The 15,871-nt window shown below is 43.5% G+C and overlaps 1 protein-coding gene across 2 annotated transcripts in view; it reads left to right on the forward strand.

Moving 5' to 3' along the window:
- The window catches only part of PDE6A (phosphodiesterase 6A, cGMP-specific, rod, alpha), a 92,602-nt gene that overhangs the window by 54,549 nt on the left and 22,182 nt on the right, over nucleotides 1-15,871 (forward strand). For both annotated transcript variants that reach the window (XM_011985375.1, XM_011985376.1), the window contains 9 exons: nucleotides 308-457; nucleotides 1,327-1,470; nucleotides 3,113-3,178; nucleotides 3,387-3,533; nucleotides 4,610-4,717; nucleotides 9,387-9,496; nucleotides 10,894-10,981; nucleotides 11,182-11,282; nucleotides 12,084-12,191. In XM_011985375.1, the coding sequence (XP_011840765.1) occupies nucleotides 308-457; nucleotides 1,327-1,470; nucleotides 3,113-3,178; nucleotides 3,387-3,533; nucleotides 4,610-4,717; nucleotides 9,387-9,496; nucleotides 10,894-10,981; nucleotides 11,182-11,282; nucleotides 12,084-12,191 (1,022 nt within the window). The remainder of the gene's footprint in view (nucleotides 1-307; nucleotides 458-1,326; nucleotides 1,471-3,112; nucleotides 3,179-3,386; nucleotides 3,534-4,609; nucleotides 4,718-9,386; nucleotides 9,497-10,893; nucleotides 10,982-11,181; nucleotides 11,283-12,083; nucleotides 12,192-15,871) is intronic.

Below are 15,871 nucleotides of genomic sequence, written 5' to 3' on the forward strand. Positions count from 1 at the left end.
ACACACACTGGCCCTGACATCTGAGGGGTGAACACATCAGTACATCCCCGTAACATACTGCCTGACACACACTGGGCCTGACATCTGAGGGGTGAGCACAAAATGGCTACTTGACTTAAGGAATTCCAACCAGATGGGTTATTTCTCGTGGTAGTTGTTGGTAATTAAACTCATGCAAAATCCAGCGAACTCCATCCTCTTGCCACCTCCTCTCAGCCAATCAGGGTCATGATGTCGTGTGAAATCTATCATCATTGCCTCTGTGGCCTGGAACATGAGGAAACCTAATCTATCCCTTCTCTTGTAGAAAGAGCCTCTGGATGAGTCTGGGTGGATGATTAAAAATGTGCTTTCAATGCCGATTGTGAACAAGAAGGAAGAAATTGTTGGAGTGGCCACATTTTACAATCGTAAAGATGGGAAGCCCTTTGATGAAATGGATGAGACGCTCATGGAGGTATGGCTTGCTAGGAGGCCTTTTGCTGTTGGGACTCAGAGTCAGCTTGCTGGGGGAGGCTGGAGGGGGCTGGATGTCACTGCTGTATCACATGGGGCAGCATGGTTGCTATAATCCTGATTCAGCCTCATCAACCACTTTCTTCACTCTCACTTCTGTACTGCACTGATGTGCTGTCCGAGAAATCCACATTTCCTTTTTAAAAAATTTAATCAAGCTGGGCATGGTGGCTCATGCCTGTAATCCCAGCACTTTGGGAGGTTGAGGCAGATGAATCACTTGAGCCCAGGAATTCAAGACCAGCCTGGCCAACAGGGCAATATCCTATTTCTACAAAAAGTTAAAAAAAGATTAGCCAGGCATGGTAGTGCATACCTGTGGTCCTAGTTAACGCAGGAGACTGAAGCAAGAGGATCACTTGAACCCAGGAGGTTAAAGCTGCAGTGAGCCGTGATTGTGCCATTGCACTCCATCCTGGGTGACAGAGCAAGACCCTGCCTCAAAAAAAAAAAAAAAAATTAACAAACTTTACTTTTTAGAGTAGTTTTAGGTTCTTACCAAAATTGAGCAAAAAGTACAGTGTTCCTGTATATCCCCTATCCCCACATATGCAAAAACACATTCTCTTTTTGTGAAGTTATTACACATAAGAATGGTGCTTTATGTATGTTAGTGCTTTGCTTACATTGTGGTCCCATCCATTCCTTTATCTTAGCCTTATAAGAACTCTGCAAGGTGGGCAGCACACAGCTTATGAAACCCACTTTATAGCTGAGAAAACAGAGGCCTAGAGACTCTTGCTATGAGTTTTAGAGGCGAGATTAAACTTAGGTGTTCTGTCTCTGATTCCTCCTTTCTTTCTTTTTCAGTCTTTGGCTCAATTTCTGGGCTGGTCTGTCTTAAATCCTGACACCTATGAGTCCATGAATAAACTTGAAAATAGGAAGGATATTTTCCAGGACATAGTAAAATATCATGTGAAGTGTGACAATGAAGAAATTCAGAAAATCTTGGTGGGTAATGTTCTTTACCTGTTTCTACTCTAATACAGACTGCGTCTCAGAGATGTGGCCACATTAAGGCAAAACTTGCAACTCCATGAGAACATAGCTTGGGCGTGGGTTTGTGCACGGTTGTATCCTTCCTGCCTAGCACAGGGATGCAGCAGCCCTCAACATTTAATGAATGAATACATTAATGAATGAATGAATGAATGAATGAATGGATGGATGGATGGATGAATGAGTGCATGAGCAGATGAGTGCCTGAGAGTGGTACATAATGACTGCACTGTGTGACCTGGGGACAGCTATTCCTTGCAGAAACACCTCATTCTTGGGGTCAGATGTTGGCTTGACAGCTCTAGAAACTCCATTTTTTACTGTGCTCAGGAATGAGGTGGTACTGGAGACAGAGGCAACCAGCCATAGCCCCTACTCTGAGAGGAAGCTTTATCTGGAAGACCAGTGGACAATTACCAGTTTCTCAGAGCCTCCCTCCTGTGGGGTCAGCTCACTTAAAAGACCCTATTAAGCTGGGTGCAGTGGCTTACACCTATAATCTCAGCACTTTGGGAGGCCAAAGTGGTCAGATTGCTTGAGCCCAGGAGTTTGAGACCAGCCTGGGCAACATGGTGAGACACTGTCTCTACCAAAAAAAAAAAAACCCACAAAAATTAGTCAGGCATGGTGGTGCGTGCCTGTAGTCCCAGCTACTCAGGAGGCTGAGGTGGGAGGATCACCTGAGCCCATGGAGGTTGAAGGCTGCAGTGAGCCGTGATTGCCCCACCGCACTTCAGCCTGGCTGACAGAGTGAGATCAGAAAAAAAAGAAAAAAAGAAAAAAGAAAGACAGGCTAATGTTTTTAGAGGGCATTTCTTAAGCTGGGAAGATACCACAACAAATTTGATCATTTCATTTCAATAACTGGTAAATTCAGAGGAGAAAACATCCAGTTTGAATAAATTGCTTCATGATTTGCTTGACTCAGTCTGCAGTTTCAGCCAAAGAATGGGTATGTGCAACCTATCGGGTACAACCTCAGTGAACCAGTTACAAGTTGACAGATTTTGCTCTGAGTCAAGAAGTCAGGGAGCAAGTAACAGGGTCCAGTTCCCCCTCCTTTGGCACATGGGGACATAGGCCCAGAGAGAGAAGGAACTTGCCTCAAGTTACACAGCAAATGAGAGGAAGAACCAGGACTATGGCCAAGGCCTCCTTACTCCCTGTCAGTAATAATAACAATAAAACTATCAACAACAACATTAATTTATGTTAGTGCTTACTATGCACCAAGCACTGTGCTAAGTGTTTTATATGGATTATTTAATTTTACATATGTTACTTAAGAATGACTTTGCACAATTGAATTTTAATTCACCAGTTACGTATGTTTATTATCCTCAATTTACAGATGAGGAAACTGCAGATGAGAAGCATTAATAACACTGCTAGTAAGAGGTAGAGCTCGAATTTGAATGCACGTCTGTATGGCTCTAAAGTCCAGGACCTTGTGCATCAATGAATGTTAAGTGGAATCCTCTTTGCGCTGGTGGTTCTGTTGCAAGGACTTTGGAGGAAGGAGATAAATGGGAATGGAAACGCGGAGGCATGTTGTAACCTATTTTTTTTCCCCTGCGATTTTGGGTCCTGGCAGAAAACCAGAGAGGTGTATGGGAAGGAGCCATGGGAATGTGAGGAAGAGGAGCTGGCTGAGATCCTGGTGAGCTGAACTGGGGCAGCACAAGGCCTGATGCATAACAAGTGCAAGGTGCTCCTGAGCATGCAGGGATGTCTCTTTGCAAAGCCTGTTCCCCATCACTCTATTCTGATCCTTCCAGCAGACCCAGGATAGGGACAGGGCTGGACAGGAGGTGGGCACCCAGAAACACTTCATGTTTCCTCATCGCTTGACTCTATTCTTTATACAGCAAGCAGAGCTGCCAGATGCAGAGAAATATGAAATTAATAAATTTCACTTCAGTGACTTGCCCCTAACAGAACTGGAGCTGGTGAAATGTGGAATACAGATGTATTATGAGCTCAAAGTGGTGGATAAATTTCACATTCCACAAGAGGTGAGGTCAAAACAAACATCTTCGATTTCCCTTTTTTATTTTCTTACTTGCTTGCTTTAAAAAACAAAACAAAACGAAACAAACTCAATCTGTAAACTACCTTAAAAAGAATCTACCCTCAGCATTTAGGATTTAAAGAATTAGTCATGTTGCACAGATGAGTCATTTATAAGAAAAGAGACGCGCTGTTCTCTGTGTCCTGTGAGGTGTGATGTTTTGGGTGCGTTGGTTTCTTGCAGTGGGTTCTGAGATACTAAGCTCTGAAGGCTGAGAATAGACGTGCTGCAAAAAATGGGTCCTATAGTTAAATGAGGGCAGAAAATGTGGGCTAAACCAATTTAAACAGGGCTCATTCCCTGCAGGATTCCTTACTAAGCTTTGCTGTGAGTCTAGGGGCATGGGGGACCAGAGAGAAGGTGTGTGTGGAAGGCAGTGGGATACGGTGTGCAGAATTTCCTGAACTTGTATGATTTTGATTAAAGCAGTGGTTCTCAAAGTGTTGCCCCAGACCACATCCACATCACCTAAGAACTTACCAGAAATTCACATTCTTCTCTTTCTTTCTCTCTCCGTCTCTTCCCTCTCCTCTCTCTCTCTCTCTCTCACACACACACACAGACACACACACACACTCCCAGCTCTGATAAATCAGAAGCTGTGTTAACAAGTCCTCCAAGTGAGTCTAATGCACACGCAAGTTTGAGAATCAGTGGATAAAAGAGTCCTTTTGTTTTTTTTCCCCTGTAGAGCCCCTGTTAGCTTCTCCAAGGACAGTTGCTCTCCAGGGCACAGTTTGGAAATCACTGATGAAGCTCAGTCAGAGGAATGACGCATGCTCAGCTCGCTTCCTAACAACAAAACAACAACATCTTAGTGTTGAGCAGTTTGCAAAGTACTTTCACAGCATAGTTGCATTTATTACAAGTTCTCACCTCCTGGCCCAATGATGGGGTTGGAGGACCTTGAGCCTCAAAAGAGAGGGCCATGGGCTATGCTTTCTTCATGTTTTTGTTATTCCAACCCTCATGAGACCATTTCAGGTGTGTCCTGCCTCACTGATGTGCATGTGTTCACAGGCCCTGGTGCGGTTCATGTACTCCCTGAGTAAGGGCTACCGCAAGATCACCTACCACAACTGGCGGCACGGTTTCAACGTGGGACAGACCATGTTCTCCCTGCTGGTGGTATGGTGGGGCTGGTGGGGCTGGTAGGGTGGGCTTGCATCACACTAGACAATCTCATGCAGACTTTACATGGTAGCAATAGCATTGTTCTTCTTTCTCTATTTGTTGTCTTTTAAGAATGACATGAAAGCAGTACAAGTTTAGTGTAAAAGGATTCCAAGAATAGAGATGCATATAAAACAAAAAGTGAAAGAAAGCTGCAAGCTACCCCCAACCTCAGTCTGTTTATTTGGGGGTAACCATGTCACAGGTATAAAAATAGTTAAACAGGGCCGGGTGCGGTGGCTCACGCCTGTAATCCCAGCACTTTGGGAGGCCGAGGCTGGTGGATCACAAGGTCAGGAGTTCAAGACCAGCCTGGCCAAGATGGTGAAACCCCATCTCTACTAAAAATACAAAAATTAGCCAGGCGTGGTGGCAGGTGCCTATAATCGCAGCTACTTGGGAGGCTGAGGCAGGAGAATCACTTGAACCCAGGAGGCAGAGGTTGCAGTGAGCTAAGATCACGTCACTGCACTCCAGCCTGGCAATAGAGTGAGACTCTGTCTCAAAAAAAAAAAAAAAAATCAACAGTTCAATTGGTCATTGGTTATAGTCTTTGTTTGGGGCATAATGACAATTAGGAACATATTTCATTTTTCAATGGCCTCATATAAAGAGGTATCCATTTCTGTAGTTAGCCTGGCAGTGCAAGTCATAGTAATCTGGAAATCCACTTAAAAAAAATAAAGATTAGAAAAAACCTTGGAATAGAAAAGTTTGCCATTCACCATTCAAGATGCCTGCAAACCACCTGTTAGCTGCTCCCATAAACACAACGTGTGTTCTTTTCCCCAGAGAAATTTTCTGAAATTTCTTTAAATTGTGGCAGTGTTTAGAGAAACAGCAGTATCAGCCACCTTTTAAATTCAGCTTTCTGTAGTATTAAAATCAGAGAAAAGATAAGTGCAACATTCGGTTTTGTTCAGCCCCATATGCAAGCCCCAACAAGGACAAAGAGGAGGTCTAAAGCTGCATCATGTTCCTTTAGGTATTTCCATGAATCTTCTCATCCACTTTTTAGAGAGTTGCTTCTACCTGTCTGAACCCTGGGAGGCCTGATTGACTATAAAATCGAAGATTTCCCTCTAATGTATAATTAGCTTTAAATTCCCTACTACTGGTACTTACTGGTACCTCTCTACCAGCAAGAGTGAGCCCCCAGGAGCACCACTGGAAACTTTCCTCATAGACGCTAACTTATCTTCATCTATTTTGAGGTCGGTAGTAATTCTGGTTATCAATTGCTTTGGCCTCTGATTGCGCGAGTTATTATGGGAACTTTCAGGGAAAGCTATTTGGGAGCAGGAGTGAGCCTGGCCAAATAATAAGTTCTGAACCATCAGGGAGACAGAACAGAGTAAACCAAACCCAATATAAGCCCTTGGGGACTGGAAAAGAGGCCACCTAGTGGTGCTTGAACAGAGTTCAGTTAAGTTTGTCCACTCATAAGTCTGCATAGCTCCTGAACAGGGTCCAGTGGTACACTTACTTTTTTGTGGTCCCTTCATAGCATCCTGTAAGGTTGCCTCCCAAGGGACTGTGATGTGGTGGTGCATGCCACCAGGCCAAGCTAACTTTTTGTACCTTTAATAGAGATGATATTTCACCATATTGCCCAGGCTGGTCTCGAACTCCTGACCTGAAGTGATCCACCTGCCTCAGTCTTCCAGAGTGCTGGGATTACAGGCATGAGCCACTGCACCCAGCCCAAAATAAGATCATTTAGCCCAGCGTGGTGGCATGCACCAGTAGTCCCAGCTACTCAGGAGGCTGAGGTGGGAGGATCGCTTGAGCCCAGGAGGTCCAAACTGCAGTGAGTTGTGATTGCACCACTGCACTCTAGCCTGGGTGACAGAGCAAGACTCTGTTTCAAAAAAAATAAATAAATAAAATTAAATAAATAAATAAATAATAAATAAAAATATAGTAAGTTAAATACTTATAGAAAGACCTTAGCTCTTTTAATAAAGAAAACTCAGTTTTCTTAAGTGATCAAAAACCTAATAAAGACAACTTGGAGTACAGGAAATCAATTTGGTAAAGCACAGAATCTTTGTTTCCTAGGCCAATTACCTAAAATATAAATTTCCTATTAAAAGCAGACCAATACTCAAAGAAAATATGTTGTTTTAAAAGAGAGGTCCAAGTTCTAGTTTTGCATCAGTGTACTGTTGACATTAATGTTTAAGACAGCATTAATTTCAAAATTTCAGAAAAACTCACAAATAATTTTCTTCTAATCTTAGCCAGCTTAATCACACATACAACTACTTTCACAAGATTTATCCTCCACAAGCCTTCTACAACTTTCTTATCCATTCAGCTTTTGTCTTGTAGTTTTTCCTCTTCTCATTTTGGAGCAACCAGTTATCCTACTTTAGGACAAAAAAAATTTTTTCCCCTTAACAAAATAAAACATGCTCATATCTTATAGCTTTTTCTTACCAAAAGTACTTTTTGCCCTCTTATATAATTGCTTATAGAATTGTTTCCATTATTGTTTTATTCATAATATATTTTTAATTATTACTATATTATAAATAACATTTTAATTGTGTTAAGAATTCTAAATAATAAAGAAATATATATTAATATATGTTAATATAGCCTTATATTAATTAGAATTCTTAACCCTTAGTGACTTTTATTTCTAGTGAACACTAGGAAGCAAGCAAAAATTGTGAACTGTCTGTCACGCCAGCAATCTGTAGATCAATAGTCTGTGAATAGTAATTTCTGGAAGCATGTACTTTCCCATAGTACAATCTGTCACTGTGGCACAGAACATGTTTAGTAACAGTCTCAAATATTTTTAGTCTCTTGGTAATAAGAAATTGTAGAGGAGTCTACATTTAATCTCTATCCTCTTAGAATTTTTTTTCTTTTGAGACATAGTCTTGCTCTGTCACATAGGCTGGAGTGCAGTGCTGAGAACACACGACTCACTGCAGCCTCGGCCTCCTGGGCTCAAGCGATCCTCCCACCTCAGCCTCCCAAATGTTAGGTTTTGAAGGGAAGGTGAGGGTTAAAGAAAGACACACACACACAGAAAGAGGGTGGCTCAACAGCAAATGCAGGCTTTACGCCCAGCATAAAACCTACAGAAGCGGGAACCGGCCTAATGCCAGAGCCCACCGCTGCTTACAGGCTGGGGGTACTTATAGGTATGGGTGGGAGGGGTCTGGGCAGTTTGGCTTGTTGCCTGGCAGGCTATTGATAAGATGTTCTCATGATGAGGCGGTTTTGCCCTTGGCCTGGTGGGATGCCATTGTGGTGTTTCTTGGACTTTTGCCCAGCAAGATATGATAGAAATGTTTCTTTAGTTGAGCCTTTGTCTGCCTTGTGGTCAGGTGGTTAGGAAGGATGTTTCTCTAGACCCAAACCCCCGTGAAATGTTTCACTTTGACCAAGGTCTGCAAAATAATGGGGAGCTTACAAAATGACGCAGTTGGGCCTAACACCAAGTAGCTGAGACCACAGGTGCGTGCCACCATGCCCAGCTAAATTTTTAGTTTTGTAGAGACAGGGTCTGGCTATGCTGTCTAGGCTGATCTTGAATTCTTAGGCTCACATGGTCCTCCTACCTCAGCCTCCCAAAGTGCTGCCATGTGTGACCTGCCATGCCTGGCCCTATCTTATTTTTTGTTTCTTTCATCTTGACTATTCTATGCACCTCATATAAGTGAAATCATACAGTATTCGTCCTTTTGTGTCTGGCGTATTTCACTTAGCATAATGTTTTTAAGGCTTATCCATGATACAATTTTAAGGCTGCATAGTATTCTATTGTTGGACTTGGAAGTCTTTTCAATCTTTCACTATTACAGTGTCACAATACCCTTGGATGGACTTTTTTTGTGTGTGTATTTGTGTTCATATTTTTGGCTCAGAGGGTTTGGAGACCTTTGTGTTTTATTTAAAATTATTTCACCATCCAGATCATGATGCAAATCTCTGCCCTTCATCATCCTCGTCCCTTCTCCCTTGGCTGAAATGCTCAGGCCAGAGTAGGTGCTAGGGCCCGGAAGCAGGAATTCTGACCAGGCTACCATAGAGGGTGACAAGAACACCACTTAGAGTGATTGCTTTCTTAGAGTCAGCATCAGCTCTCCAGAGTGCTTTCCCACATTTTGTTTCAACACCCAGCATCAACAAGGAGTTAAGTGTCTGGCAGAATCCCAGGGAAGGGTTCCTCCAGGCTGTGCTTAAACCAGTAGACCACGTTTGGAAGATTTGCTTTACCAGCCTGGTCATGTTCAGAAATTCTCCAAATCCTAAAACCTGACATCTACAAGTTTCTTAAAACTCATCTAATCCTCGACCCTCAGTATGCAGATTGGGCTACTGAGGTTCAAAGGGAGCTGAGACCAGCTAAAGTCAACTCAGAAATAGGGTGACCAGTTGTTCCCATTTACCTGGAACTTTCCCCATTCTAGCACTGAAAGTCCCATGTCCAAAAAACCCCTCAGCCCTGGGAAATCCTCCAGTCAGCCTCTGGAGCCAGGATACAGCCAAGATCAGACCCATGAGTTTTTAGTTCTGGGCCCTTCTTCTCACACCTGCCTTTTCAGCCCTGCTTCCAGCCCCTACACAAAAGGAATGATTTGCACTCTGATTGCCCTTCCAGACAGGAAAGCTGAAGCGCTACTTCACAGACCTGGAGGCCCTGGCCATGGTCACTGCTGCTTTCTGCCATGACATTGACCACAGAGGCACCAACAACCTCTACCAGATGAAGTGAGTCAGCTTCCCTCCTCACCCCCAGCCCTCCGGATTCATTAGCCAGCTCTGTGTGGCCCCCAGGCAGACTCATTGGCCAACAGGGAAGCCTTGTGGTCCACAGCTTCCCACTGCCTTCTGCCCTTGGGACCTGGGTCTCCTCCTGTAGCAGCCAGAATAACGATCCCCCAAAGATGTCCAGATCTCAAATCCCTGAGCTGGGGAGTATGTTGCCTTACATTCAAAAGGGACTGTGCAGATGTGATTAAGTCGAGGATCTTGAGATATAGGGATTATTCATTCAAGTGGGCCCCGTGTAGTCCCAAGAGTCCTTATAAGAGGGAAGCAGGAGGTCAGAGAGGAGAGAGGACGCTACCCTGCTGGCTTTGAAGATGGAGGCATCGCCTGCAAACAAGAAATGCATGTGGCCTCTAGAAGCTCAAAAGAGCAAGGAAATGGATTGTCCTGTGGAGCCTCCAGAAGGAAAGCAGCCCTAAGGACCCATTTCAGACTCCATACAGAGCTGTAAAATAATAAATTTTATTGTTTTAAGCCATTAAGTTTGTGGCAGTTTGTTATAGCAGCTGTAGAAAACAAATGCATTAAACTCCTTTATTCGTCTCCTTCCCTGTCCTACCTGCTGCACTAATTTGGGCCAAGACGTTAATAACCAGTAATGGTTCATTCACTCATCTCATATTTATAATGCTTCGAATATAATGTGGTAGGCTCTATGCTAGGCAAAGGAGGTGCTCTGATGAGCAAAACAGCTCCTGTCCTCACAGAGCTTATATTTCAGACAGCCCACGAAGCATAGTTCTTGGACCTGATCTCATTGGATCCTCACAACCACCCACTGGGCTAGGCAGAGCAGGGGCTAATGTTATCCCTACTTACAGATGAGAAAACTGAGTCTCCGTTCAGGGCCTATGGCCTGTAAGTCATTAACAAGCTCTGAATTCATGCTGCTCTGAGTCTTCTCAATACTTCCATGCTGCTCTGAGGCCAGATATTGGGTTTACATTTTACATTTTGAGAATCTAAATACTTAGCGCAGTGTGTGGCACATAGTAAGTGCTCAACAAGTGTTTATTGAATACAGAAATGAATAAACATATAGCTTGCGGAAATTCAGTGGTTTCCTTCAGACTTGGATCTGAAGAATCAGGGCTAGATGATCTTGAAGCATGGGCCAATGCTAATGCCCCTAAAATCCCTTATGGCATTGTGTGCGTTTGTGGTTTTTTCTGGGGGAACGGGTCCATGCTATTTAGTAGATTCTCTAATGAGTTCGTGACCCAAAAGGAACTTGGAATCACTTGTGGAGAAGGCTGAAGACTGAGTCAGGAGACTTGATGTTTAGCCCTAATTTTCTATTGTCCACTCCATATTGATTCTCTCTCTTTCTCATTCAGATCCCAGAACCCACTGGCCAAGCTCCATGGGTCCTCCATCTTGGAAAGACACCACTTGGAGTTTGGCAAAACACTGCTCAGAGACGAGGTAGGATGAGGGCCAAGGGTGCACTGCCCGCGGGGCCTGGGTCAGAGACTCCATTTCACAAGGAGCCTACGTGTGCCCAGGGAGCATTCTTTCCATTGGCCTGGGCTGCCTCTGCCATCATCTGGGATAGCCATTGGTAGTTGGGTGACTTTACTGCCAGCATCAATCCTCTCCCATTTTGCCTCTGCTTTTTTCTTTAGAGCCTGAATATCTTTCAAAACCTCAATCGCCGACAGCATGAGCATGCCATCCATATGATGGACATTGCAATCATTGCCACAGACCTCGCCCTGTATTTCAAGTTGGTATTTCTTCTCATTCTAATAGTAAAAGTAACAATGATTATATGTGTGTGTATATATATGTGTATATATATTATATGTGTGTGTATATGTGTGTGTGTGTGTGAATATATATATATATAGAGAGAGAGAGAGAGAGAGATTTTTTTTTTTTTTGGGGGGACAGGATCTCACTCTGTTGCCCAGGCTAGAGTGCAGTGGCACCATCACAGCTCACTGCCTCCTGGGTTCAAGGGATCCTCCCACCTCAGCCTCCCGAGTGGCTGGGACCACAGGAATACCACCACTCCCGGATAATTTTTTAATTTGCTGTAAAGATGGGTTCTCACTATGTTACCCAGGCTGATCTCAAACTCCTGGGCCCAAGCCATCCTTCTGCCTCAACCTCCCAAAGTATTGGGATTACAGGCATGAGCCACTGCACCCAGCAACAATGATTATAATAATAACAAACATCATCGTTCCAATTAGTTTAGCATATACTATGTGTCAGGCACAACACGTGTGTTATGGACACATTGATTCTTGCTACAACTCTATGAGTTAGATATTATTACCCCCATTGTACAGATGGGAACACCGGGATTCAGGACAAGAGATTTGCTAAGATTAGATAACAAATCAGTGTCAGAGACTTAGGTTAAACCTAGGTCTTCACTCCCAGGCCTTGGTTCTTTCAACCTTGTTTTGTGAATTTTGTTGATTTAATAAGCCTCCATCTGAATCAGCCAATGTTAGCAGCTCAGGTGTTGCCTTATTCTAAGATTTGCTCCCTTTACTAAGACTGATGTGTTTTGTAGGAAGAGGACGATGTTCCAAAAGATCGTGGATCAGTCTAAGACATACGAGAGTGAACAGGAGTGGACGCAGTACATGATGCTGGAGCAGACACGGAAGGAAATCGTTATGTGAGTTGGGATGGGGTTAAAACCTGATCCTCTTAGGCTTAGGATCATGAGGCAAGACGTTACACTGACAGCTCTTGTTGCCCTCAACAAGCCTCGGGACTATTTCATTTTGGAGGCCTTCAACGTATGAAAAAATGAAGTTATGCCAAATTCCAATTGCACAAGCTATATGTTTAATCTTTATTTTAGCACTAAAAATGCAAGACGGTATATTATTATTTTATTTATCTGAATACAAAAAGATGTTATTTGAAGTAGCTCAATCATACTATCTAAGATTTGGATGATAAACTGATATAACTTTCAAGTTTTTGATACAACGGAAAGCACTATACCAATTAAGGGGTTTTTGTTTTGTTTTGTTTTTTTGTTTTGAGATGGAGTCTCACTCTGTTACCCAGGCGGGAGTGTAGTGGTGCGATCTCAGCTCACTGCAACTTCCGCCTCCCAGGTTCAAGCGATTCTCCTGCCTCAGCCTCCTTAGTAGCTAGGATTACAGGCACCCACCACCACGCCCAGCTAATTTTTGTATTTTTAGTCAAGACCAGGTTTTGCCATGTTGCCCAGGCTGGTTTCAAACTCCCGACCCCAAGTGATCCACTCACCTCTGTGTCTCTCAAAGTGCTGGGATTATAGGTGTGAGCCATCACGCCCTGCCCCAATTAAAGTTTGAGTGATGCTTAATGTGTTATTCAAAACATATAGGCTTAATTTTTAACATATTCCTTTACATAGGACAATATCCTCCAATATAGCTGTGCTAGTCACAAATTGGTTATGGTTGGTATGAAATTCATATTGCATCGTCTGGCATGGTTGATAATGGGACTCAAATTTAAGTTGTCTGGTGAACGTCTTTTTTCAGTTTTCTCAATGTGCTTCCATGATTCACCTCAATTGACAATGGAGTGAGAAGGGTAAATTTGAGGTCTTTTATGAATATGTGGCCCAAGCCAAATGGTCCCCTGGCTCCTCTGTGACGGGTCCTGGGCATTGAAGGCAATGGTCAAGAAAAGTTGCAGGGGAGACAATGCCTGACTAGTTGCCTAGGAAGCATTGGGTTATTTGTTTATCCCCAAATGCTTCTGTGGAAATGAGGCTTGATTAAGTCACAAGCATTGCAAGTGTCTGCAACAGAGAAGAGGAGACCACTGACACAGGCTCCGGAAAGAGGTGGGCGGCAGCCGTTGCCACTCCTTCAGCCCTGCAGTTATCCAACCAGGCCTCCTACAAAGGTCCCCTGATTCTGGGAGCAGTGCAATCTGCTTTCGCTGAACAAGGGGACATGCTCAGCCCACGGTTACTCATAGACTGACCAGGAACTGCCCCCCCTGGACATTTCATTTATTTATTTATTTATTTATTTATTTTTGGGATAGGGTCTTGCTCTATTACCCAGGCTGGAGTGCAGTGGCAGTCAGGGCTCACTGCAGCCTCAACCTTCCAGGCTCAAGCAATCCTCCCACCTCAACGTCCTTAGTAGTTGGGACTATAGGCACACCCACTACACCCAGCTGATTTTTATATTTTTGGTAGAAACAGGTTTTGCCATATTGCCTAGGCTGGTCTTGAACTCCTGAGCTTAAGCGATCCACCCACCTTGGCCTCCCAAAGTGCTGGGATTACAAGTGTGAGCCACCACATCCAGCCACATTTATTTATTTATAATTTCAACTTTTATTACACATTGAAGGATGCATGGGCAGGTTTGTTACATGGGTATATTGTGTGACACTGAGGTTTGGGGTATAAGCGATCCCATCACCCAGGTAGTGAGCATAGCACTCAGTAGGTGTTTTTTTTTTTTTAGCCCACACTCTCCTCTGTCTCCCATCTGGTAGTCCCCAGTATCTGTTGTTGCCACCTTTGTGTCCATGTATACTTAATGCTTATCTCACACCTATAAGTAAGAATATGCAGTATTTGGTTTTCCATTCTTGTGTTAATTCGCTTAAGATAATGGCCTCCAACGTCATCCATGTTGCTGCAAAGGCCATGATTTTGTTCTTTTTTATGGCTGTGTAGTATTCTATGGTGTATATGTAACACGTTTTCTTTATCCAATCCACCGTTGATAGCACCTAGATTGATTCCATGTTTTGCTATTGTGAATAGTGCTGTGATGAACATGTAAGGGCATGTGTCTTTTTGGTAGAACTCTTTGTTTTCTTTTGGATACATACTCAGTAATGAGATGATGGGTCGAATGGTAATTCTACTTCAAGTTCTTTGAGAAATCTCCAAACTGGTTTCCATGGTGGCTGAACATTCTCACCAGCAGTGCATAAACATTCCTTTTTCTCCACAGCCTTACCAGCATCTGTTATGTTTTGACTTTTTCTTTTCTTTTATTTTTTCTGAGACGGCGTCTCACTCTGTCACTCAGGTTGAAGTACAGCAGCACGATCTTGGCTCACTGCAACCTCCACCTCCTTGGTTCAACCTATTCTCGTGCCTCAGCCTCCAGAGTAGTTGGGACTACAGACACCCACCACCATGCCCAGCTAAATTTTTTTTGTATTTTTTGGTAGAGACGGGTTTTTACCATGTTGACTAGGTTGGTCTCAAACTCCTGACCTCAAGTGATCTGCCTGCCTCAGTCTTCCAAAGTACTCAGACTTCTTTTGACTTTTTAATAATTGCCATTCTGACTGGTGCCAGATGGTATCTCATTATGGTTATCTGTTTATTGACTTCTGCTTTTTCTTTTCTTTTTTTGAGATGGAGTCTTACTCTGTCGCCCAGGCTGGAGTGCAATGGCACAATCTCAGCTCACTGCAACTTCCACTTCCCGAGTTCAAGGGCTTCTCCTGCCTCAGCCTCCTGAGTAGCTGGGATTACAGGCACGCGACACCACACCTGGCTAATTTTTGTGTTTTTAGTAGAGACAGGGTTTCGTCATGTTGGTCAGGCTGGTCTCAAACTCCTGACCTCGTGATTCGCCCGCCTCGGCCTCCCTAAGTGCTGGGATTAGAGGCATGAGCCACTGCGCCTAGCTGACTTCTGTTTTTTCCTAACGTTTTTCTTTTTTTGACTTCCATAGCTGGACATTTCAAAATGGCTCAGCAGAAGGACTAAATAGTTGAAAAGAACACCCTGCTATTGGATAGAGGGACTTGATATTAGAAAGTTGTCTATTCTCCTTAATTAATTATTCATTTATGGGTGATTCCAAAACAAACAAACAAACAAACAAAAATACCCTGCTTTATTCTGGGGGAATTAGGAAGCTGATTGAAAAATTCTTACGAGAAATGAGTACGCAAGAATAAACAGAAAAAGAAAACAGATAAAAAAGAATAGTCAGAAAATTCTGACATAGAAAGTAATAATGGTGACCAGCAGAACTAAAGGCAGTTCTGTCCTAGGCAGAAGTCGCTTAGATCAATGGGATGATCTTAAGGATTATGTCTGTGCCCAAAGTGGGTTTTGTACCAGTGGAGAAAGGTACAAGTTCATCAGCGGTGTTGGGACAATGGGATGGCCACAAAGTGAGCTCTCTAGCTTATTCCTTATACCAAAATAAATTCTAGATGTAATAAAAATTTTTAAATAACCAGGGAAAGAAAAGAGAGCATGGAAAAAGCCTGGAAGAATTAAGAAGAGGCCGGGCGTGGTGGCTCACGCCTGTAATCCCAGCACTTTGGGAGGCCGAGGCGGGTGCATCATGAGGTCAGGAG

This window comes from Mandrillus leucophaeus, unplaced genomic scaffold (genome assembly GCF_000951045.1).
Source record: "Mandrillus leucophaeus isolate KB7577 unplaced genomic scaffold, Mleu.le_1.0 Scaffold282, whole genome shotgun sequence".
Taxonomy (NCBI): domain Eukaryota; kingdom Metazoa; phylum Chordata; class Mammalia; order Primates; family Cercopithecidae; genus Mandrillus; species Mandrillus leucophaeus.